The sequence below is a fragment of the Condylura cristata genome, unplaced genomic scaffold (assembly GCF_000260355.1).
Source record: "Condylura cristata isolate star-nosed mole 26May11 unplaced genomic scaffold, ConCri1.0 scaffold00017, whole genome shotgun sequence".
Lineage (NCBI taxonomy): Eukaryota > Metazoa > Chordata > Mammalia > Eulipotyphla > Talpidae > Condylura > Condylura cristata.
In genome coordinates, this window is record NW_004567118.1 from 31,854,467 (window position 1) to 31,876,656 (window position 22,190).

At 57.4% G+C, this 22,190-nt stretch overlaps 2 protein-coding genes across 3 annotated transcripts in view; both read left to right on the forward strand.

Moving 5' to 3' along the window:
- The window catches only part of ATP2A3 (ATPase, Ca++ transporting, ubiquitous), a 30,393-nt gene extending 27,556 nt beyond the window's left edge, over window positions 1-2,837 (forward strand). For both annotated transcript variants that reach the window (XM_012726616.1, XM_012726617.1), the window contains one exon: window positions 1,433-2,837. In XM_012726616.1, coding sequence (XP_012582070.1) covers window positions 1,433-1,496 — 64 coding nt within the window. In that variant the 3' untranslated portion in view covers window positions 1,497-2,837. The remainder of the gene's footprint in view (window positions 1-1,432) is intronic.
- A 5,331-nt stretch (window positions 2,838-8,168) lies between these two features.
- Window positions 8,169-22,190, forward strand: P2RX1 (purinergic receptor P2X, ligand gated ion channel, 1). Its single transcript, XM_004685122.2, has 12 exons — window positions 8,169-8,305; window positions 15,899-16,046; window positions 16,294-16,365; window positions 16,781-16,850; window positions 17,222-17,318; window positions 17,629-17,709; window positions 17,962-18,103; window positions 20,275-20,402; window positions 20,828-20,918; window positions 21,280-21,345; window positions 21,717-21,818; window positions 21,936-22,190. Exons 1-12 carry the CDS (start codon window positions 8,169-8,171, stop codon window positions 21,999-22,001), a joined length of 1,200 nt encoding a protein of 399 aa, XP_004685179.1. The 3' UTR covers window positions 22,002-22,190.

Here is a 22,190-nt window from a genome sequence, read left to right on the forward strand (position 1 = left end):
GTCAATCCATGGCTAAATTTCTCTTTCTTGGGTGGAGGATGCAGGCCCAGAAGGAGGGAGCACACCCTCAGCAGGATGGGGCAGCTTGGAAGGGCTGGGTTGGGGAGTTTCTAGAAGAGGCGGAGTGTGACTGGGGATTTGAGCTGGAGGTTGGGACCTGGTGGAGAAGGGGCTGGGTCAGCGTGGCGTCACTGGCGGGCTGGGGCTCAGCACAAGTGGAGAGGTGAGGCCAAGGAGCGGCAAGGGCTCAGATGCCCAGAAAGGACCCTGGACAGTGTCCTCAGGGCACACGGGGGTGTAGGCATGAGAAGGACTGGGGTGACTGGAGGACAGACGGGAGGGATGTGACCATAGGCAGGAAGACCGGTGAGCCGAGCTGAGCTGGCCCGGGGAAGACACTGCACCCCACCCCAGGTGGGCCGGCCCTGGGGACGCGCTGCCTGCACCATTCACCTGAGGCGTTGGTCATGGTTCCGAAGAGGTTTGGCTTGCAAGTAGGTGCCCTGCTGTCGAGTCGCTGGGGGCCCACGGAACAGACTCAGGTGGGGCACCGGGGCAGCGTCACCACTGCCCTTGCTGTGATGGGCTGCAGTGGAGTGTGCTCACTGGAAGCCAGGACAGCTCTGCCCTATGCGCCTGCAGTCCCTCGGGCCTCCTAAAGCCAGACGGGGCGGGGGTGAGAGACGGGACCCTGTTACGTTCCCAAGCCAGCTGTGTGGCCTTTTAGGGAAGTTTTGCCGAGGGCTGATGCTTGCAGCCTCCCGTGATTTACAAGGGAGAATTATGGATGCCAGGTCAGTGCCCGGGGCTTAGTGGTGGGTCCTCTTGTCCCACCTCCTGGCTCTGTCCAGGTGTGGTTGAGCAGCTGTCAGAGGCCCTCGGGCTGGGTTGAGGGCAGGGAGGCCTGGAGCTGCAGAGTTGGACAGATCTGGGAGTCAGACATCCAGAAGATGAGGCGGCTTGCACTTTGTTCTGAAGGAGGAGGGAGCCGTTGGAGGGCAGGATGGGCTGGGTTAGTGGCCTGCTGCCAGGCCGACAGGGAGAAGGGGAGGTAAGTGGGGCTGAGGGTCTCAAGACCTGGGGCAGCAGAGGTCCGATGGGCTGAAATCACAGGCCTGGGCATATGGGATGGGGCGGGAGTCGAGGATGCCCTGGTTTCTGGAGCTTGCAATGCTGGAGGGTGGTTCCCCACTCCAAAAACCAAAAGGAGGACATGCACTGGGGTGGCAGGGCGGCTGATGGAATACGTACAGTGAAGGAGGCCCAGGGAGCAGCCGAGCACAGCTGTCCGCCTGAGGGGATGTTGTGGGACGGGCGGGGGTGGGGGGCTGGCCAGCTGAAGCCAAGGGGGGATGGGGTAGCTGAAGAAGGGGGCAGAAGGAATCGACTTGTCACTGACACTTCTTAACTTGCTCTTGGGTCTTTCTTCCAGAAAAAAAGGACCGGGAGTGAGTGCCAGGACCAGAGTGGAGACTCCCAAGTGTTCCTCAGACTGATGGTGCCGAAGTGCTCACTCCAGCCCCTGCCCACCACCACGCTCACCTGCTTGCTCGCCTCGCCCCCCTGAGGTTGGAGGCCACCCCAGGCCTGGCCCTAGGGTCTCTGCCTCACTTCTGTCTGCCTGGGGGCTCCACAGCATGTCTCTGGCACGCTCCTGGGAAGCTCACCCTGAGGTCTGTCCTGAGAGCAGCACGCTGCGAGGGGCCTGCCAGAGGCCGGAGCTGGCAGCAGGTCCAGAGATGCAGACCTGCCACCCCCAGTCCACGGCACGTGTTGCAGTCCGCTCTCCTCGCCTGGAGGCCAGGCCTGTCCCTGGCCAGGCCGGTCCCTGGTGACCGTTGCCTCTGTGCTGATGCAGGGCTCCTGGGGTCCACCCTGACCTTTTTCATAGTGCGTGGTCTGGGGCCTGGTCGCCAGGGGTGCAAGGGGGACATCTGGGCCCAGCTGTGCGCGACAGGAGAAGGCAGCCCCGTCCACTCTGCTCTGCTTCCACAAAGTTGGCTCATGAGAGCTTGAATATGTTCCTGTTTATATGTGCAGTGGTTGAAGGGTCAGAGAGTGGGACACGGGCCTGGGGGAGGGGAAGGAGGCTTCCTTCCCAGGAGTCAGCCGAGTCTGTCTGCTTCAACTCCACGCACTCCCGACTCAGGTTTCTCTGTCCTGTGCAAGCAGACAGACCTGCCTTCTCCAGATTCCCTGGTTTGCCAGGCTGAAGTTGCCTTCGCCTTGTCCCTGGCAGCTGAGACTCTGGGCCTCGTCGGGCGCCTGACAACCCTGTTGCTGTGCAAGGCCATCTCACCTCAAGGTCTGCACGGCTAGGGGATTGAGTCCCAGGGGTCTGGAGCTCACTTTGCACCCAACCCACACAGCAGGAGTGGAAAGGACATGACTAAGAATAGCTAGCTACCCGAGGGTACCATGTCCTTCCCTGCTGGAGCTCCGTGCATCCTTACGGATCATGCCAGATGAAAGAAAAGAGCATGTGAGGAGCACAAATGTTCTCTAAACCCAGCTTTTGCCCCTTTGGCAAAGATTAGCTAGATGTTAGAAGACAGTAGAAGATCATGCCTCCTAAAGAGTGTGCAACATGATTATTTTATATGTAAATCAAGACTCACATTTGATCCTGGGCCTCAGAATCAAAAGCCCCCATTGTGCCCTGCAGTCTGAGGCCTCTGCCCACTTCTCTCCGGGCCTGCAGGAGCTGCAGAGATTGTATATTTTTCCCGCTGGGAGAAGGGAAGTGGGTGTGTGTGTGTGTGTGTGTGTGTGTGTGTGCTGAGTCCTGGACCCATCTGCTGACATGCAATTTGGTAGAGAAATAAAGGTTGAATGCCTGGGGCGACAGGATGGTTTGTTTCCTGGGCAATAGTCCCACCTCTCCCTGGGGTCCCACACCAGGAATTGAGCGAAGGTCTGTGGCCGTTCCTGTGTGGCCTACTGGGGTCATTCTCTTCATCTGAGACAAGGTTGAGGCGAGACCCCGGATTCCTGAGCCCCGAAAACAGAGGCGCCAGCTGCCTGCTCCTCACATGGACAGCACATGACAGTCTGTGTCCGTGTTTGAAGCCTCTGCACATGTTACAACTCACGTCAGCCCCAAGGAAACTGAGGCAGGGGCTGGGGAGCTTCATGACTTCCCCTGAGGTGGGGCGAGGTCTGGAGCCTGAATATCAGGGCCCCTGCACCCCACTGAGGGGCCCCCGCCTCGGCTGTTGTCCGCCTCTTGTCCTCCGCTACCTGAAATGCGCCTGCTCCGGCTTCCCTCAGCACACTGGGGCCTCTGTTGAAGCTGCTTGAGATAGCTGCTGATTTGCCCATGTGGTCCTGCCCACTGAGAGGGGTCTTTGAGAGGAAATAGCCATGTTCCCTTCTCACCTCATTTCTCCTCCCTGGAGAGAGGACTCTAAGGTTGTGCCTCCAGCCTGCCTTGCAGCTGCCCTGGGAAGGGGACTCGGACTGCCAGAGGCGGGCCCAACTTCATCATTTGTGGGATTCAGCACAGAATATAATGTGCAGCCCCTTACTCGAACATCAGGAGTCTCACCATAGTGCCAACAGGGCAGCAAACCAAGGGCGGGGCCTGCCTCAGCCTGGAGCCCGCATAGCTGTGGGGGCCTGTGAAGATGTCTAGAAGCGACAGCATCTCCCGGGGTGGTTTGGGGGGGTGGGGCAGGGCAAGGTTTGGGACACAGCTCACAGTGGGAGCAGGGGGGCAATTCTCCCTGCTACACGTTCTATCTACAAGACTCAGATACAAATGTTTTCATTTTCCTGCTCTCATCCCCTGATTCCTCAACCTGCCCCGTGAGGTGGGCCTGGCAGGGCTCCATTTTGTAGGCAAGGAACCCAAGGCCTCTAAGAATCTGATCATCTAGCTAGCCTGTCACAGTGGACAGGCTGGGCAGGAGATAAGATGGGCCTGGGGGCTGGCACGGGAAGCAGGCGGCGGCCCCAGAAGTCCCAGCAGCTGCTGGAGGCCAAGGGCTAGACCCGCTTTGCCTCCACCCCCAACCAGCCCGGCCCAAGTCCGGCCTTGTCCAGCCCGCAGCATGGAGCCTGACAGGGCAAGATGGGGCGGCCAAGGTAAACAGAGGTCTCCTACCTCACAGCCGCTAGCCCAGGAGGGAATTCCAGGGCAGGCCCCGGCACACTTCTCACCGGCCAGGCAAAGGCAGCTGCCAGAACGCCGCGGGCCTCCCATCACCCCTCCAGTGACTGGACTCTGTGCTCCATGCACCCCGGGCGGCACCTCTCAGGGTAGGGGAAGCCCTGAGGGGGCTGTACGGAGAGAAATGGAGGGGCAAAGCCAGAAAACGAAGGCTAGGGCCCACACAAAGCCCCAGACCCGTACCGGTGGCCATTCTGTTCATGCTAGTCCCAGAGCGAGAACAGCCCGCTGTCCACCAGCAGGAGAGGCCCTAACACGTGGTGCTAAGGCCACGCAGTGGGATATGCTTCAGCCATCAAAGGCACCAACCAGCCTTATTGCAGCAATGCGCTTAAACGGCTGTGCTGAGTCAAAGAAACCAGACCCCAAAGGAACTTACACGGTGCTGCAACACCTCCCTGAAGGTGAAGTTCTAGCGAAGGCAAAACAAGTCTGTAATGACAGCTGATGAGTGACTGCCTGGGGCTGGGGGGGCCCCCCGAGGGCAGAAGGGAATGTTCTAGGGGAACAGATGTGGGGGGGAGGCGAGTGCCTGTCAAAGCTCATCAAACTGCCTCAGATGGGTACGTTCGACTGTAAATAAATTATACCTCAACACAGTCCGATTTAAAAGAAAAGAAAGGGTGAAGAGAGGAGTGGGCGGGCGGGCGGGCGGTGGGTGTGTGGTGGGCGGGCAGGATGGCCAGTGGGTGCCCGTGATGAGGAGAAGGTGCCTCGCCAGCCTGCGGAAACCCACGTTCCCGGGGCAGAAAGTGGCCGGGGGTTAAGAGGAAATGACCCAAAAAGATGGAGGACAAAGGGCAGGGGAGGGCACTCTGGAGTGGGCGCTGCAGCAGGGTACAGCCCAGTGGGGGGCTGGGTGGTCGAGGCAGCCAGCAGAGCAGGGCTGGGTGTAGACAATGGAGAAGTCAGAACGGACCCCAGAGAGGCCGCCTCCCCTCGGCAATCTCAGACTGACCTGCAGCCCTGGCCTGGTGGCACCTGAGGGTGGTGTGGCGTTGGGTGGGTCCCTGGCACCCAGGCAGACCCAGAGGCTGTGGGGGTTGGTGTCATACCAGCTCCTCAGCAGGCGGTCGTGGCCCCTGTAACCTGGGACCCGGAGCAGCTGAGGAGACCCACTGGGGCCTGTGCTGACCCCCTCGAGGGCCTGTGCTGACCCCCTCGAGGGCCCGGGCTGGCCTCCAGGATGGGTATGGACCCCCTCCAAGCTCACAGAGATGCTAAATTTAGCCCGGCAGGGGAGGCTATCCAGGGGTTGAGCGCTTGGCAGCCTCGCTTGTCTCCCTACAAGGCCCGGCCTGGTACCCAAGCCGGCCACCCGGCCTTTGGGCTTATAAGGCAGGCCTGACAGCTTTGAATGCTGGAGTCTTGAGGTGGGCTCGGGGCCAACTGCTCAGAATTTGGAGAGTCTCCTTCCTGGCCACCAGCAGACGTAGGGGCTTCTTACCAAGTGACCTTCAACAACTTCCTGGGCCTCAGTTTCCTTATCTGTAAAATGGGAGTTCTAGTACTTATTTCATGTGGCGAGTGTAAGGAAAACCTGCTGAATGCCAGTGTGGGAACCGTGTTCCCCCATAGCTCTGACCCTTCCCTTGCCTCACCGCCCCCACACCCAGAATGAACACAAGGCTTCTGGGTCTACAGGTGTTGGAGTCAAGAGGGGCTGACAAGGACGTCATGGGTTCTTCTCGGGAATAACCCAGAGATCCTGGGAAAAGCACAGCCTCAGGTCGGAAAGGTGCACTTTAGAAATACAGACAGAGGCACTGACCTGCCTGTCTTACGCTTGCAGAGTTATTTGCAAGAAGAAAACTTTGGGATGAGAGAGATGTAATTGCTTTGGGCACACTTTGCATATGATAACACCCTTCAATGAGATGTTCCCCCATGCCAGTCTACCAGGTGCCAGGGTAAGAACTGAGCTGTAACAGGAGCTCCAAGTCGGTCTGTCCATTGGTCCATGTGTCCATCGGCAAGCCTGGCCCCTTGCAGGAGAAAGAGGATATGGTGATAATGTGAAAGGGACAGATGCAGATGGAGAATGACTTCCTTCCCGCCTTCCCTCTTCCTTCCTCCCCCTCCTTCCTTGCTCTCTCCTCCTCACTCCTCCCTCCAGCCCTCCTCCTTAGTGCCTTCTGCCTGTGGTGGGGGAGGAGGCGTGGGACAGAGACTGGGACAGAGACGTGGACACAGCTGCAGCACCCACACCGCGCCATTGCAAGCAGGTCATGTCCCCGGGCTATACTCCAAGGGCAGTGGGTCGGCTGGGCGGGGGCAAGCCCTGTTGTCTAGGGTCAAGATAGGGCTGAGGGGATGTGGTGGCCACAGCACTGACTCCCAGGATCTCTGGGTTATTCCCGAGAAGAACCCATGACGTCCTTGTCAGCCCCTCTTGAAGGTGGCGTCAGACAGACAGTTGAGCCTGAGATCCGCAGGAACTCTGTGCTGTGTGGCTGATGTGTTTGACAGGGATTGGTTGTTGACCCCAGCGATTGGCCTGGGGGGCAGGAAAGGGCCATGAGCCTACTCTGTGGGGACTTCTTGCTGTCCACAGAGCAGCTTGCTCAGACAGGCAGCTGGGATTCCCTGCCGGGTGGGCTCCCCGCCAGGGCAGTTTCCCAGTGAAAGGCTTGCCCTGAAGAAGACTCCCAGCAGCTGTCAGCAGGGGGCAGCTTTGATGGGGCGGGGTGTGGGGCTGGAGATCACTTGCCCTCTCTCTACCTCTTACCTCTGCCTCCGACTTGGAGGCAGGAGGAGCCTAGGCCAGAGGACAAGGACACCGACCTAGCAGGCAAGGAGGGCTGGTCCATGAGCTCTCAATTCCTTCCCCTCTCTGAGCTCCAGCTCTTTCATCCTCAAGCAATGGGGGGGGGGGGGCCTCCAGCTCTGAGGCCAGAGAGTTTATCAGGGCACGAGCCCCACCCCAACCCCGGGGGGCCCGGGTTGGAGTCTGGGTTGAAGTGGCAGGTAAGTTTGGGCCCCCTAGCTGCATAGGGGCCTTCTCCTTCTCCATCCTCAGCTCTGTCAGGACCGTTCTTTCAAGGCCTTTGCCAGGGGGAAGTTCCCGTGCCCTTTCCCAGTGGAGGACGCAGGCTCCGGTAGGTAAGGCCACCAACCTCAGCGGCTGGAAGGGGCGGCGCCAGGGGTCTTAATCCAGGCTGGCTGCGGGGTCTCAGGGAGACCCACGGGACATGCTGGGATGTGGCCCTTGCCTTATCTGCCTCTCTGTGCTCAGGGAGGGGGCACGGCTACACAGGCAGACTGTGGGAGAGGAGAGGTGCTGAGGCTGACCTGGCACGGGCCAGGCTTGGACTCGAAGGACAGGTGGATGGAGGGTGACCTGCGAGGGGTGGGGTCCTGTCCTAAGCTCCCCACCTGGGAATAGTGGTAGGGTGTGGCGAGTGTGGGGGACAGCCTGAGGCAGCCTGGGGCAGCATGGACAGGCCAGGATGTGGGGGTGCTGAGGACACCCAGCCTCCACCTCCAACCTCTACCTCTTCATACCAGGGGATGGGTCCCTAGTTTGAGGGGGGCTCCGGCCTGAGGTCACTCTGCCCAGGCCCTGGGCTAAGTCCTCAGTACTGTTGTGCCAGGTTTTGGGGGGCCCTCAAGGCTTTATCTTTGCATAGTGATGGGTGGCCAGTGGTTTCCTGCCAACAGCTCTTGCTTCCGGAGGCCCAGTGGGGGCCCAGGCGGAGCCAGGAGGGGCAGTGGGTCGGGCCCCACCGGCCCCGCCCCCAGCTATCTTTGGGAATTTATTCCTTCACAGACGCTGCTGGCCCACAGTCCATTGCCTGCCAAGGGCCAAGCACTGCTCTGACCACCCAAGGATTCTCCCCACCCAAGAGCCTCCAGGTGACTCCTGACTCTGGCCCCTTCTGCTCCGCTCTGCCCTTCTTAAGGGACTGGAAGTCTCTAGAAGCAAAAGTGTGGGTGTTGACACCCAGCCATCCTCGGCAGCGCAGGGGCTCGGGCCTCCATCCCCAACCTGGCCACCATGGCACGGCGGCTCCGGGATGAACTGGCCGCCTTCTTCTTTGAGTACGACACGCCCCGTATGGTGCTGGTACGCAACAGGAAGGTGGGCATCATCTTCCGTGTGATCCAGCTCGTGGTGCTGGTCTACATCATCGGGTGAGTCGGGCCCCCTCTGCCCCCTCGTGTATCAGCCCCAACCTGCAGGTCTGTGATGTCCTCATTGTCCCCCACGAGCCCCTCTTTGTCTCCACTGGTTGTCACCCTTCCTGACAAGCCACAGTGCTATTGAGACAGAATGGACCTGCTTGCTCACTGCCAGGGAGGGGGGCACCGGGGCAGAGCAGGGCGCTCCTATCCTGGATCCTATGGCCAAGGAGAGGCAGAGCTGCTGGTTTTGAGAGATAGACTCGCTGGTGACTGTTTCCTGGGAGCTGGGCTCTTCCCTTCTACCTTGGACCTCCCAGCCAAACCAGGCCACTGCTAAGAGGCATGGCTGTACCCCACTTTACAGGCCCACTTCATAGAGAGGAAGGAACAGGCCCTGGTCCTGCCTGCCTACCTAAACTTGAAGCACCCTGGGGTATTTGAGCCACTGGAGCAGAGACCCTCCAATGCAGACCTCCAGGGGCCATCGGGCCTCTGGGCAACCGTTGGAGGGACAGCTCTGGTCCCCAGACAGCAGCAGCAACTCCTGGGCATCTGGGGACCCAACCCACTGTCCCAGTATTGCAGGGTCAGAAGTAAGTTCGGCTCCCCCTGGCAGTGAGCTGTCCTGGGAGCCAACACAGGCCTGGTATGAGCTTGCACACGCATGTTTCTGGGGGCACACACGTGTGGTGGGTGGAGCACCTGTGAGCGTGTGTGCTGATGTGTCTGGGTGTGTGCTCAGTGGGCTGGTGCCATGTGTGCATGCCCGTGGCTGAGGTGCTGGGGTGTCTGATGTGTGTGGCCCTCATGTCCACTCAGAGTGACTTCTGGGGGGCCACTAAAAGGGGCCCCATCCCTGCCGGGGTCCTGGGAGCCCCCAGCAGCCCTAGGCTGTCTTTGGTGTGTGACTTGCCCCTTTAGTCTCCAAGTCCTTATTTTTGCCAAGGGGCTACATCAGGACTGCTGCCTGGCCTGGGGGGTTGCTGACCAGGAGGCCAAACGGTGACCACGTTGCTCTGGTCCTCCTGGGGTCTCACATCACAAATGGCCTTTGTCCCACCGTTAGCCAAACTCCTGACCCTCCTGGGCAGAGGGGCCCAGCCCGGCGCTTGCCTGATGTGAGACCGTTATCCTCACTGCGGCGCCTCTGGCTCCCTAAGTCTGTTTCCATGTCCTCACTAGGGTGGTGCCAGGGCCCTGCAGAGGGCTCCTAGAACCCAGAGGTTCCCAGGACCCCATTCAGGCTCAGTCACCGACTGTCAGAGGGAAAGGACCGTCTCAGCCCCTCCTAGCTGCAGCAAACACCCCAAGTGGCTGTCTGAACACAGTCCTCCAGCGAAAGGGACCTCACTACCTGTCACCTTCCTTCCTTCCCTCAACCAAGATGGTCTCCCCAGTTTCCCAAGTAGATGCAGGCGTCTGTTCTCAGAGAGTCTGAGTGCTGTAGTCAGGCTCTCACAGCTAGTTAAGAGGCTCATCCAGGACTTGAATCCAGCAGCACATCTCCGAAGTCGCCCTTAATATCCTAGAAAGGAAGCAGCCCCCAGAGATGGACTCTGACCTGCCAAAGACACTTAGCAGATGGAGGAAGACGTGGGCCCTGGCAACACCCCCCAGTGCTGCCCCCAAGCCAAGGACCAAGCTCCCTCCCAGCGGCTGGCGCTGCGTTCCTGCTGTCTCTGGCGCCCTCCGCTGCCCACAGCCCTCGCTGCACCAGCCGCTCATCCTGGAGCCGGCCGCGGAAGGTCCAAGCCTGGGTTTGGTTTCAGCATCTCAGGCCTGTTTCCCAATTTTTTACCAACCGGGCGCAGCAGGCGTGGGAACAGCCACTCAGATAGACTCAGGGATGGCGAGAGAGTTACAGAGACAGAGGCAGAGAGAGAGATGCTGAGAACCTGGACAGACTCCAAGAAGGGAAACTGAGGCCGTGGCCTCCGCTGGTCACACTCTTTCAGGAAGAGTAACAGGCAGGCCAGTAGCAGGGAGCGGCAGGTCCCGGTGGTCAGAGATAGGACATCGCTTTCCTGGGCTGATGGTGAATTTGCAGTGATGGAGGAGGGCAGCAGCTTGCCATGTCCCCCCAAGTAGGCCCACACAAGGGGTATGTTGGGACATGTCCGTGCCTGGAGGCATTGGGGGGCAGGCGGCGGGCAGGAGAAAGGTGATCTGGCTGTGGCACACAGGAGGACCCAAGGTGATCTGTGAAAGCTGCTTGGGGAGGGGAGCCTGGGGGTTCTTGGGGGAAGAGGCAGCGAGGACGCAGCCTTGTGCAAGGGCCCAGAGCTGTGGGCCAGACAGCTCGGCTCTTGGCCTTTCCCATGCCCTCTTCTCATCTCCTCTCTCACCCTTTGCCTGGTTCCCCACGCAGAACCCTCAAAAGAACATGCTTTGGAAAGCTCTGAATTGAGCCTGAGCACACGGATGGGGCCTAGATAGGGATTAGTGCTGGGTTGCTGCTATAGCATCTGTGCTATGTCAGGCTCTGTGAGACAGATGGTGAGGGAGGAGCATAGGGTGATTTAGCCGAAATGCCTTTGGAAGGGCAAGTGGGGCCACTGATGGTTTTATGTAGCCAAAAAAAAGCCAACGCAGGCTTCAGGCCTGGCTGGATCCTCCATGGAGAGGAGAAAGTTTTATGAGGAGACGAGTTCTGGTAAGTCCATTTAGTTTCCCTGATGAAGCCAGCCAGGATCTGCCGCCTCTATTTTTTTTTTTAAGATAATTTTAATCAATTTATTTATTTATGCATACAAACGCTGGAGTATAGACCAGAAGTACAGGATGGGAGTGAGAGGATTTACCAGAAACAGAATGGGGAGCAGAATAGGCAGACTGGCTAAAATACTCTGCTGAGAGGAACAGCAGGCGGGCCAGGAGAGGTCTGTCATGCCATGTGGGTCAGCTCCCTGGCCGGGGATTGAACTCGTGCTTCAGTGGCTGCGGATAGCTTCACAGTGTTGTGACATAACCCCTTACATCACCAGGGAGTCCCTGTCTCCTCTGTTTGGCTCTGTTTCCCGGTGGGGATTTCATTCTCAGACAGGCTCTGTCCTTGAAGTGGCAAAATAGCCACCAGCATCTCCAGGCTGGTACCATACTTGTTTTACCATTCCTGTGGCATAAAAGTATCTCCGCCTCCAGGATTCCGGCGAATCCCCAGGTCCGACTCTTAGTGTCCGGGGCTGGGTCATGTGTCTATAACAGATCCAATTGGTGTAGCCAAGGAGATGGATTGTTCTGATGGGTGGAACCTAATTGTGTGCCCACTCTTATCCTGGCATTTCTGCTGGAAAGCGGACTGTGATCAAAGGTCCCGGGGTAGGAAAGAAACAGTGACAGAGTCACTGGGGCTTGGCTGGGACAGCATGAACGGAGCCACTTGCTCAGGCTTCTAAATGCTTCTGATGCCACATGGGCTTCTCCTGCAGGCGGTGGGGAGCCATGTAGCTGCCTCGCAGGGGGAGGCCTGGAGCGGGCAGGCAGAGGCAGGACGACTGTGGTAATGAATGGAGAGGACGAGGCCGTGATGAATGGAGAGGACGAGGCCGTGCCAAGCATGGAAGCCACCCCTGGCTGACCCAGAGCTGGGGAAGCTGCCTCTCAGCTCTGCCCGTCCCCGCACCGCCAGAGGACATGCGTGCACCGTGCCCAGTTTCTGAGTTTTCAGGAGAAGCTGGAAAGTTGAATTCATGGTAAAAGGAAACTCTTGGTGTGAGAGGCTGGTGACTCATCCAAAAAATTTAAGGACACAAACTGTCCGCTGGGCTTGCTCGTAGACTGTGAGTACTGTCGCCTGCTGTCTCAGGGTGAGCCCCAGCCCGGAACTGTCCTTCCCAGGCCGGAGTCTGCGCTGCCACTCCCCAGGGCTGCTCTGCCTCACCCATAACCCTGCCGTGGGGGGTCCTGCCTGCGGCTGTGGCTTCAGCCTGCGCCTCACAAGCCACAGGGCCTGTCCTCCCAGCCCCGTGCCAGAGCTGACCCCATCTGCCTAGTTCCTTTCGCCTCTCAGCTGCCACACGGAGAATCTGCTGGGTCCTTACATGGAAGTGGGGGTGGGGGTGGGAAGGACGGGGGACCCAAAGAATGTGGGTGTGATGGAAATGGAGGGCGTGGGGATGATACCGACTCTAAGCCTGGCATAAGAGGGTTGGCTCTAGAGGAGCAGGTTCTGTGGGGAGATGAGGCCTTCAGATTAAGCCAGTTGAGTTTTTGTTTTGAGATATTGTTCATGCTATGACGTTACCCTTTCAAAAGATTCAATACAACTCAGTGATTTTTTTAGGATTATCATAAATTGTGCCCCATCTAATTCAGGGACATTCTCACTGTTCCAAAAAGAAACTCAGTATCCCTTGACTTTCTTTCCACACCCCTCACCCTGTCCCCACACCCTAGTTTGCCTCTTCTGGAAACTTCATATAAATCAAATGAAAGAATACATAGACCTTTATGTCAGGCTTCTTTCACCTCTTTCATGTCCGTGTTGGTTGCAGCATGGATCAGTATTTCATCCTTTTTATGGCTGCTTACTATTTCATGGCAAAGCTAGACCACATTTAGGTTTATCCACTTGTCAGCTGATGGACATTACTTCCACTTTCTGCCTTCCATGCATAATGCTGCTGTGAGCACTGGTGTATACTTTTCTGTGCATGGACTCGTGGATATATGCGGTCATGTGTTGCTTAGTGGTGCTTTGGGCAGTGGCAGACCACCTATGTGGCAGTGGTTCCTACATGCCTGTACCACTCGCCCTAGTGTGCAGCAGGCTAAGTCACCTAGCTTTGTGTAATCACACTCCCTGCTGAATGCACATTAACAAAATCGCCTAGTGGTTGGTGCATTTCATAGAACATAACCCCCTTATTAGGCGACTTATGTTTGCACTGAAGAGCAGAATTGCTGGGTCAAGTGGTAATTCCATGTTGGACTTTCTGAGGAATTGCCAAGCTGTTTTCTAAAGGGTAGAGTTGAGTTGGAGGTAGCTGTAAGGTGCCTGGGGGAGGGGGAGCTTGGACAGGGGAGGGCGCGCATGTCACTAGCAGTGGGAGTTGACATTTATAGAACCGTTTGATTGATGTATGTCCCTGGAGTGCAAAATTTTTGTTTGTTGAGTTCACGTCTGTGTTTTTAGTGCTTTGACCAGGATTTGGCACATGGTAGGGGTCAATACAGAAAAAGTGTTGAATAACTAAATACACAGGTGTTGAGTCTTGGGGCAGAGTGAGGAGAAGAAGAATCGGGGGACACAGTAACTCGTATGCGTGACCCCATGGACATCGACAGAGAGATTCGTGAAGGGGAGTAGAGACAGTGAGTAGGTTTCATTTTTTTAGTGCAGGTTTTATTTAGGAGGTGCCCACTGAATGCCAGGCATTGTGTTCATTTTTGTTTGTTTGTTTGCTTGTTTGTTTTTAAAGATTTTACTCATTTATGCATACAGAAATGGGGTACAGACCAGACATGCAGGGACGGTGAGAGGATTCACCAGAGACTGAGTGGGGAGCAGAACAGGCAGATCGACAAAATACACTGCTGAGAGGAGCAGCAGGCGGGTCAGGAGAGGTCTGCCACGCCATGTGGGTCACCTCCAGGGTGGGGTTCAAACTCGCACTGAAGCGCCAAGGCTTGGCTGAGCTTCACCCAGCACCAACCTGCTGCACCACCAGGGAGGGCCCTGTGCTTGTTTTTCTTAAAGAGAACTCATGGGACTCCCCCCCCATCCCAGACCATCACCTAGGCCTGCTGCTCCCTGGGTTTTGTCCCCGGCTGATGGCACTGGTGTGCCTTGCTGATCGTTGTTGAACTAGCAGCGTCCTTGAGGTTGGTGCCATTAACTTCGTTACTGAGGAAGCTGGAGCAGCCACCTAGAGGGTGAGGGGCCTTGCTGGTCCCTAAACCCTGGCATCTGTGACCCTTGCCCTCCCCACCACGTGGACTCTTCTCTGAGCGGGGAATGAAGGAGAGACTTAGGGTGGGGTATTGCCAAGGATATGGGGGAAGGAATAGAAAAGTGAATTTCTGGAAGGAGAGGGACTGCTGAAGATGCCAATGAGTTTGGCTTCAGGTTCCCATGGTGACTGCAAGGTAGCGACTGCAAGGTCAGGTCAAGGCAAATATGACCTTGGAGGGATGGGCCTTGTGACACAGCTATTCTATTGTTAAGGCAAAGGTCAAAGATGCTGTACTTGACTTTCCTCTGTGACCCCAGACTGACAGCACACGAGGGCAGCGTCTCCCAGAGAGGCCGAGTGGGCCCAGAGCACTGCCTGTGAGCTCTGCTGCCCTTTGCCCTGGGCTCCCCGCAGACATGCAGACGCTGGGCTGCTCAGAGGGGGCGTGCCCTGGGCTCTGCTGACCCAGAACTCAGATTTCCCATCTACATAGTGAGGAGCTGGCATGGGACAAAGAGTGAAATGCTGCTGGGATGGCAAGGATGGGGTCCCAAAAGGGAAGTCAGTGGGGCTTTCCCACGGAGGAGGGAGGGGTGTTAGAGCGCGGAACAGCTCCTCCATCACATTCTCGACGCTCCTTCGAGCGTGGGTGTGAAGCCAGAGGCCTTCCAGGATTTGGGAACGAAGGAAGGCGGGTGGCGATATGGTGGTGCCCCTCCTCCTGTTGGGGCCCCTGGAGCAAGCAATGGGAGGGGGGGGCCTTTGTCAGGCTTCAACTGTTGCCATTTGGGACCTGCAGGGGGCAGCAGTGACCTTGCTTAGACTTGCAGGGAGGCGGCTTGCACAGAGACCCCCAAAGGAAGGGGACTTCTTGAAGCTTCATTCTGAACCCCTCCCACAGGGCCTCAAGGCCTGGAGCTGTGGGTCTTTCAGGGGCTGCTGGCCACCTCTTCCCCTTCTAGTCCCCCTTCCCAGAAACTCCAGCATGGCTGAGATAGTAATAGCTGATGTTGCTAACGCACTGACTCCCAGCCAGTTCCCATTTAAGTGCCTTAACCTGCATCAACTCACTGCACACGCAGGTACCCATGGTCATCATCCCCATTTTAGGGAGGAGAAGGCCGAGGCACACAGAAGGGCTTGAATAGCTCACCCAGAGTCACACAGCTGTGAGTAGTGGAGCTGGATTCAAACCCAAGCTATTGAGACCAAGCGCTCGGCCAGGCTCGCTGCTGTTTCTGGGAGGCAGGAACTCAGGGAGGAAGGAAGGAGCCCCGGGAGTGAGGGCTGGGGTCCGAGCAGCTGGGCCTGTGGGGCCTGGAAAGTCCTGCTCTTTCGAAAAGGATCAGAAAGGATCCTTGAGTGGGTGTCCTTCCTGGGGAATCATCTTTTCAAAGTGAAGAGAATGGGCTCTCAGAGCTGTGGTCCCAGCTCAAAGCCCTGTCCCCTCCACCCCTCACTTCAGGGGGACAGCTCTGTGGTGATGACCAATTTCATCATGACCCCCCAGCAGGTTCAGTGGGTCTAAGGTTCAGGCACAGGCAGGCGGGGGGCGTGGGAGTGGTTTGCGAGGGGCTCTCTGCCCTGCAACCCAATATATAGCCTTAGGTGTGGAGAGCCATCATAGATGCATCTGGGGGGAGGGGGGAGGGGAAGGCCTGACCAGCTGGGGCCACCCTTGAATAGCTCCTGTGCCCCCACCCCACAGGTGGGTGTTTGTCTTTGAGAAGGGCTACCAGACCTCGAGTGGCCTCATCAGCAGCGTGTCTGTGAAGCTCAAGGGTCTGGCAGTGACGCAGCTCCCGGGCCTGGGCTCCCAGGTCTGGGACGTGGCTGACTATGTCTTCCCAGCCCAGGTGAGCTGACTAGGGGTGGGGGTGGGGCACCTCCCGCCCACAGGGCCTGGTTCAGGGTGGGGTTGGGCTCTGTTCACCTTTTTGTGGGCTAGAGAGGTCCTCCAGCTCCCATGTGTTTCTGGGCCCTAGTTTCCACACTGACATCATGAGGTGGGGAGCGTCTTGTGGGTTCTAGGGTCCTGCTGCCCCAGTGTTTGGGTTCTCAGAGCTGTTCTTCCAGCTCAAAGCCCTGCCCCCTCACTTCCAGGGGGACAGTTCCTTCGTGGTCATGACCAATTTCATCGCGACCCCCCAACAGGTCCAAGGTCACTGCGGAGAGGTGAGGACTCTTGCCCGCCCTCCCTTTCTGGGACCCCCGGGAGAGGAGGTTCCCATGTGCGTTGGAGGTGAAACTGGGTAGACTTCTTGTGGGACCACAGTGGTGGATTTCAGGCGTGGAGCCCCACAAGTGTCGGCCCCCCTCTGGCAGTGCTCAGCCTTTCCTCCGGCTGTGCCAGCTGGGTGCTGAGCCTCGGGACCCTACAACTGCAGCCCTCCACGTTCCACCTCATCAGCTGTCACTGGCAGTGGGCAGCTGGAGCATAAGCCAGGAGGCCGGGGAGGGCGGTTGGGCGACACTGGGGAAGGAGGCAATGAGCAAGGCCACCCCAAAGGGGTCTGAGACTCTGCCCCGCAGCCTGGGGTGGAAAGGACTTTCCTCAGAACCCCACCCAGCAGCTCTCCCCTCCCCCCAGAACCCGGAAGGGGGCACGTGCTCAAATGACAGCAGCTGCACCCCGGGAAAGGCAGAAAGGAAGGCCCAAGGTGAGGCCACCTCCTCCTGCCCCTCTCGAGCCCCTGTTAGCTCCAGGCTCCCCCCCAGGAGGCCCCTCCTGCTGCCCTGACCTCGGCCGCCCACCCCAGACCTTGTCACATCTCTGTCCACAGCCTTCTCTTAGGTGCCCCATCACTGGGAGCTCCTAGGGTGGGATCTGGGGGGCTTCCTCTACACCCCAAACTTGCACTGGGCACCCAAGGGTTCCTCCCTTGCTCCAGGGATTGGCTGCCCATCCCATCTCTGTCCACAGCCTTCTCTTAGGTGCCCCATCACTGTCAGCTCCCAGGGTGGGATCTGGGGGGCTTCCTCTGCACCCCAAACTTGCACTGGGCACCCAGGGGTTCCTCCCTTACTCCAGGGATCCGCACCGGCAAGTGTGTGGCCTTCAACGCCACCGTGCAGACGTGTGAGATCTTCGGCTGGTGTCCAGTGGAGGTGGACGACCACATCCCGCGGTAACGCCCCGTCCTTCCAGGGGGCCCACAACAGGCTCCCCGGCCAGACAGAGGGGCATCTGGGCATTGCTCTGGGTGGGACCTGTTGCCCCTGTTCTGACCTCACCTTCACCAAGATTCCTCCTGGTTCCTGGTCAAGCCAGGGGGCTGAGAGCCCGTTACAGTGCGCCCACTCTTCCTCTGACCCAAGGCTGCAGGCGACCCCAGCTTCTTCCACCCCCACGTACACTGTGTGATGCTCTGGTGGGCACACAGCTACTCTGGCAGGTGACTCCCAGGAGGGGTGGTGAGTGAGTGTGGTCTCCCTTAGCCCTGCCCTTCTCCAAGAGGCCGAGAACTTCACTCTCTTCATCAAGAACAGCATCAGTTTTCCACGCTTCAAGGTCAACAGGTTGGTGAGAAACGTGGGCAGAAATGCAGGCAGCTCCCGAGGCCACTCCTCTGGCTTCCACTGTCTGCCGCCCTCCAGTCCTGTGATGTCACTCTGGAGGGAGATCCCGGGGGGGCCTGGGGTGGACGTCCTTCAGTCTCCAGGGCCTGTGGAAGGGCATTCCTGGAGCCCGCGAGGGGTCCCCGAAGCTTTGGGGCATGGTGGGCGCCTTCCCAGCTGGCATGCTCCTGCCAATGCCCTCTGCCCCCGCAGGCGCAACCTGGTGGAGGAGGTGGATGCCAACTACATGAAGACCTGTCTTTACCATAAGACCTTGCACCCGCTGTGCCCTGTCTTCAGGCTTGGCTACGTGGTACAAGAGTCAGGCCAAAATTTCAGCACTTTGGCTGAGAAGGTAAGATGCGAAGCTAGTGGGGAGGGCTAGCCAAGGGCCGTCAGGCCAGGGAAGGTTTTGCAGACCCAACCAGCCCCCTCTCCCCCAAACCTCCGTGGTGTGGGTCAAGTGTGTGTGCATATGTGGCTCTATCCCTGAACGCTGGGGACCCTGAAGGTCAAGCCTGTGTCCTCAGCAGAGCCTGGCATGGACCTAACAGGCTGGAATGAATGGACATCTGCTGGGGTCCTGATTTTTTTTTAAGATTTATTTATTTGTGCATACAGAACTGGGGTACAGGCCAGAGGTGCAGGGGCGGTGAGAGGATTTACCAGAGACAGAGAGGGGAGCAGAACAGGAAGATTGTCGAAGTATACTGCTGAGGGGAGCAGCGGGCAGGTCAGGAGAGGTTCTGCCACGCCATGTGGGTCACCTCCAGGGCAGGCGGGGATCGAACTCATGCTGAAGTGGCTTTAGCCTCCTAGTGCTATGCTTTAACCCACTGTGCCACCAGGGAGGGCAGATTTTTTTTTTTTTTAATATTAGATAAGAACAGCTTGAATCCTATAACCCATGACCCTGGGAAATCCTCTTCTCTGCTCAGGATGCCAGGGCACCCCAGAGGCTAAGATCCCCTGTCATCTGGGTTCCAAAAGAAGCAGTACCTTGCAAGGAGCATGGGTCTGGATTCAAACCCCAGCTCTGCCTCTTTGCTACATCTGAGCTTTTGTACTGTAAAGGGTGGGTGGGTGGCAATAGTAATGGCCCTCTGTGGGGTTGTCTTGAGGACCAAGTGAGCTCAGGCATGGGACACATTTCAGTACAGCCTGCACCCCGCAGCCCTCTGCAGGTGGTTCTTGGCAGGCTCCTCCTCCTTACCTTGCTCCTGCAGCCACCTATCAAGGATAGATAGGTGTCACTGTCATAGCAAAAACTCACAACACATTTGTTCAGAGCAAGGATCGGCAAACTTTTCCTTCCAGGGCCAGAAAGTAAATATTTTCCATTTGGGAGATTATATGGTCTCTCTTCTAACTCCTCCAGTCGACTGTTGGAGGGCAAAGCAGCTACAGACAGCATATAAACACATCTGACCCGCTGGCTCCAGAGGGGATTGACACAGCACACCAGACCAAAAGCTGAAGTGAGAGCTCCCTGTTCCTAAAACTCTCCTGGCCACCCACACTGGGAACACCTCACGAATCACCCTCATTGACAGGTCTAGTCTCCCCACTAGTTCCCCAGCTCTGCAGCTGTTCTGACCACCTCCCAACTCTTACATGGCTCAGCCCATCCCACCTGCCCCTGTCCCTTGCCTTACCCACAGTTTTTTGCTTGCCTGAGTTTTCTTTTCCCAGGCCTTGTCTTTACAGACTCTTTAATTCAACCCTATTTTCTTGTCTCCCAAACTGTAACAGGAGATGGAACTAAGGTGTCTGTGACAAATGAGACAGATAATCCCACCCCTTAAGGAGCTCATAGTCTTAGAGGAAATGGGTTAACAAATGACCACAAAAGAAATATCCCTGCAGTGTGACAAATATCCCCAAAGAAAACAGAGAACAATAGGAAGAAATAAAGGGGGCCTACTTTAGATTGGGGGTAGTGGTCAGGCTAGTCTCTCAGGGGAAGTAACCAACGGATGAAAAAGAACTAACCTTGTGTGAATAGGCCACTGCATGTGCAAAGGCCCTGAGGTAGGAAGAACTTGGTGTTTTCTAGAAATATTCAGAAAGATGGTATATGATGGGCAGGAAGTGAGGCCAGTGAGGTGACCAGCCCACCACCTTGAAGCAGCGTCTCAGAATCTCTTCTCAAACAATGTTCCCTCATCAAGAGATTGCTGCATGGGGCTCTCCCTTTGGCACATGGGGTGAAAGTGCAGCACTATGAAACTGTCCGCAGCCACTGTAGCATGAGTTCTATACCCAGCCCTGGAGGTGACCCACATGGCGTGGCAGACCTCTCCTGTCCCGCCTGCTGCTCCCCTCAGCAGTGTACTTCACAACACCTGCCTGTTCTGCTCCCCACTCTGTCTCTGGTGAAGCCTCTCACCCCCTGAACCTCTGGCCTATATCCCAGGTCTTCTATGCATAAGTAAATAAACCTTTAAAAAGAGAGAGAGAGAGAGATTGCTGTGTGACTGGAATTTCTGGATCCTGAACCCTGTATCTTAAAGCCTGTCCTGATAGGGCGGGGTGGTGGGCATCACCATTGACTGGAACTGTGATCTGGACTGGCATGTGCACCACTGCAAACCTATCTATGAGTTCCATGGACTTCATGAGGAGAAAAGTTTTTCTCGAGGCTTCAATTTCAGGTATTTGCAAGACCCAGCTATGTATCCTTTCTAGGGGTGCTTTGGGCTTTTCTCCTCCTAGAGCCACTTGGGGTCAAGTGTTCCTGGGGATGGAGGGGCACAGAGGGGCCTGGGAAGCTTCTGTCCTCCTGGGAATGGTCAAGCAGGGAGCCAGCAGGAAACCAGAGCTCGGAGGCCTGAGTGTCTGCCCCAGCTCAGTGCCCTGGATGCCACCTGTCCCCGTCTGGGCACACCAGGAAGGGGGTGACATCAGGGTTAGGGTAAAGGTTGACTATAGCATTGCTGGAATGAGGTCCAGGGTCCTGCCTAGGACTCCCCACTATATAATGCTGGGGGGCATGGGGCTCCCAAGGGCTCCTGATCTCTGGCGCTCTGTGCCAGGACTGTTTTTCATCCCCCTCTCCTGCAATGTCACCTTCCCCAAGGTTTGCCAGGCACTTCGTGGAGAATGGGACCAACCACAGGCATCTTTTCAAGGTGTTTGGGATTCGTTTTGACATTCTCGTGGATGGCAAGGTGAGCGTCCAGTGTGAAGGGGAGCCAGAAGCACTGTTTTGGTTCCTGTGAGTGTCCTGTTGTCATCTATAGTGACAGAGACAGGAATTCTGCTCCTAATAACTGATGCGCGTGGGTACCTTTGAGGGCAGGGCTTCCACACCTCCCCTGCCATCTCCCTATACCCAGGGAGGCAGAGCCCAGAGTCAAAGCCCAGAGTGTCTGGACAGCAGCTGGGTTCCCAGGCAGAGCCAAAGCTGTGGAGCGTAGACTGTGCGGGCAGCTATTGTTGGAGGGTGGAGAAGCCCGTGGCTTCTAAGGAAGCCCTGCCACCAGCGTCCTTCTGACTGTTACCCCTTGTCTTTCCTGACCTTGCCACCAGGCTGGGAAGTTTGACATCATCCCCACAATGACCACCATTGGCTCTGGGATTGGCATCTTTGGGGTGGTAAGTGCTGGGTCACAGGGTCATTGTATGGGGATTCCCTCACTTTTCCACACCTCAGCAGCTGCAACAAACCTCTCACCACCAAACTTGACCATAACTGTCCCTCATTACTGGGTCCCCCACCCTCATCCTCCTAGACACACAGTATATCTGGGGAGATCAAGGCCCAGAGCCAGGGCAGGGCAGCAGGGGATAGGCCATCTCAGTTCCCAGGTCTCGGTAGTAGCTTACCCCTTCCACGACGCGAGGTTTCACTAGGGCAGGATTTGACCAGGTTCCCACAGTCAGTAGGGACCAAGGAGAGATGTGGAAGCTTCTGGAAGCTCCTTGCTCCCATCCCCATGCCCTGTCCATCCCCGCTCTGCCCTCAGGCCACAGTTCTCTGCGACCTGTTGCTGCTCCATATCCTGCCCAAGAGGCACTACTACAAGCAGAAGAAGTTCAAGTATGCAGAGGACATGGGGCCAGAGGCGGTAAGAGAACTAACGCCCTGAGTTCAGTCCTTCCCAGGCCTCAGACCCATGTGTCTGTGTTAGGGGTACAGCTGCTTCCTTGGAGCTGACTTTTATCCCCCCCCAATGCTTCCACAGGGTGAGCGTGACCCCGGGGCCACCAGCTCCACCCTGGGCCTGCAGGAGAACATGAAGACATGCTGACTGACCCTCAGCCCCCAACTCCTGAAGATGCAGTGTGAGGCCTTGAAAGGGAGCCCTGCCGGGGACCCTGCCAGGACAGAGGGCTCTCCTCAGGAGTTCTCCTGTCCTCTCAGCCAGGCAGACGCCAAGCTGGCAGCAGCTCAGAGTGGACACTAGCACACACCTATGCAATCCGGAGCTCTGGCTCCA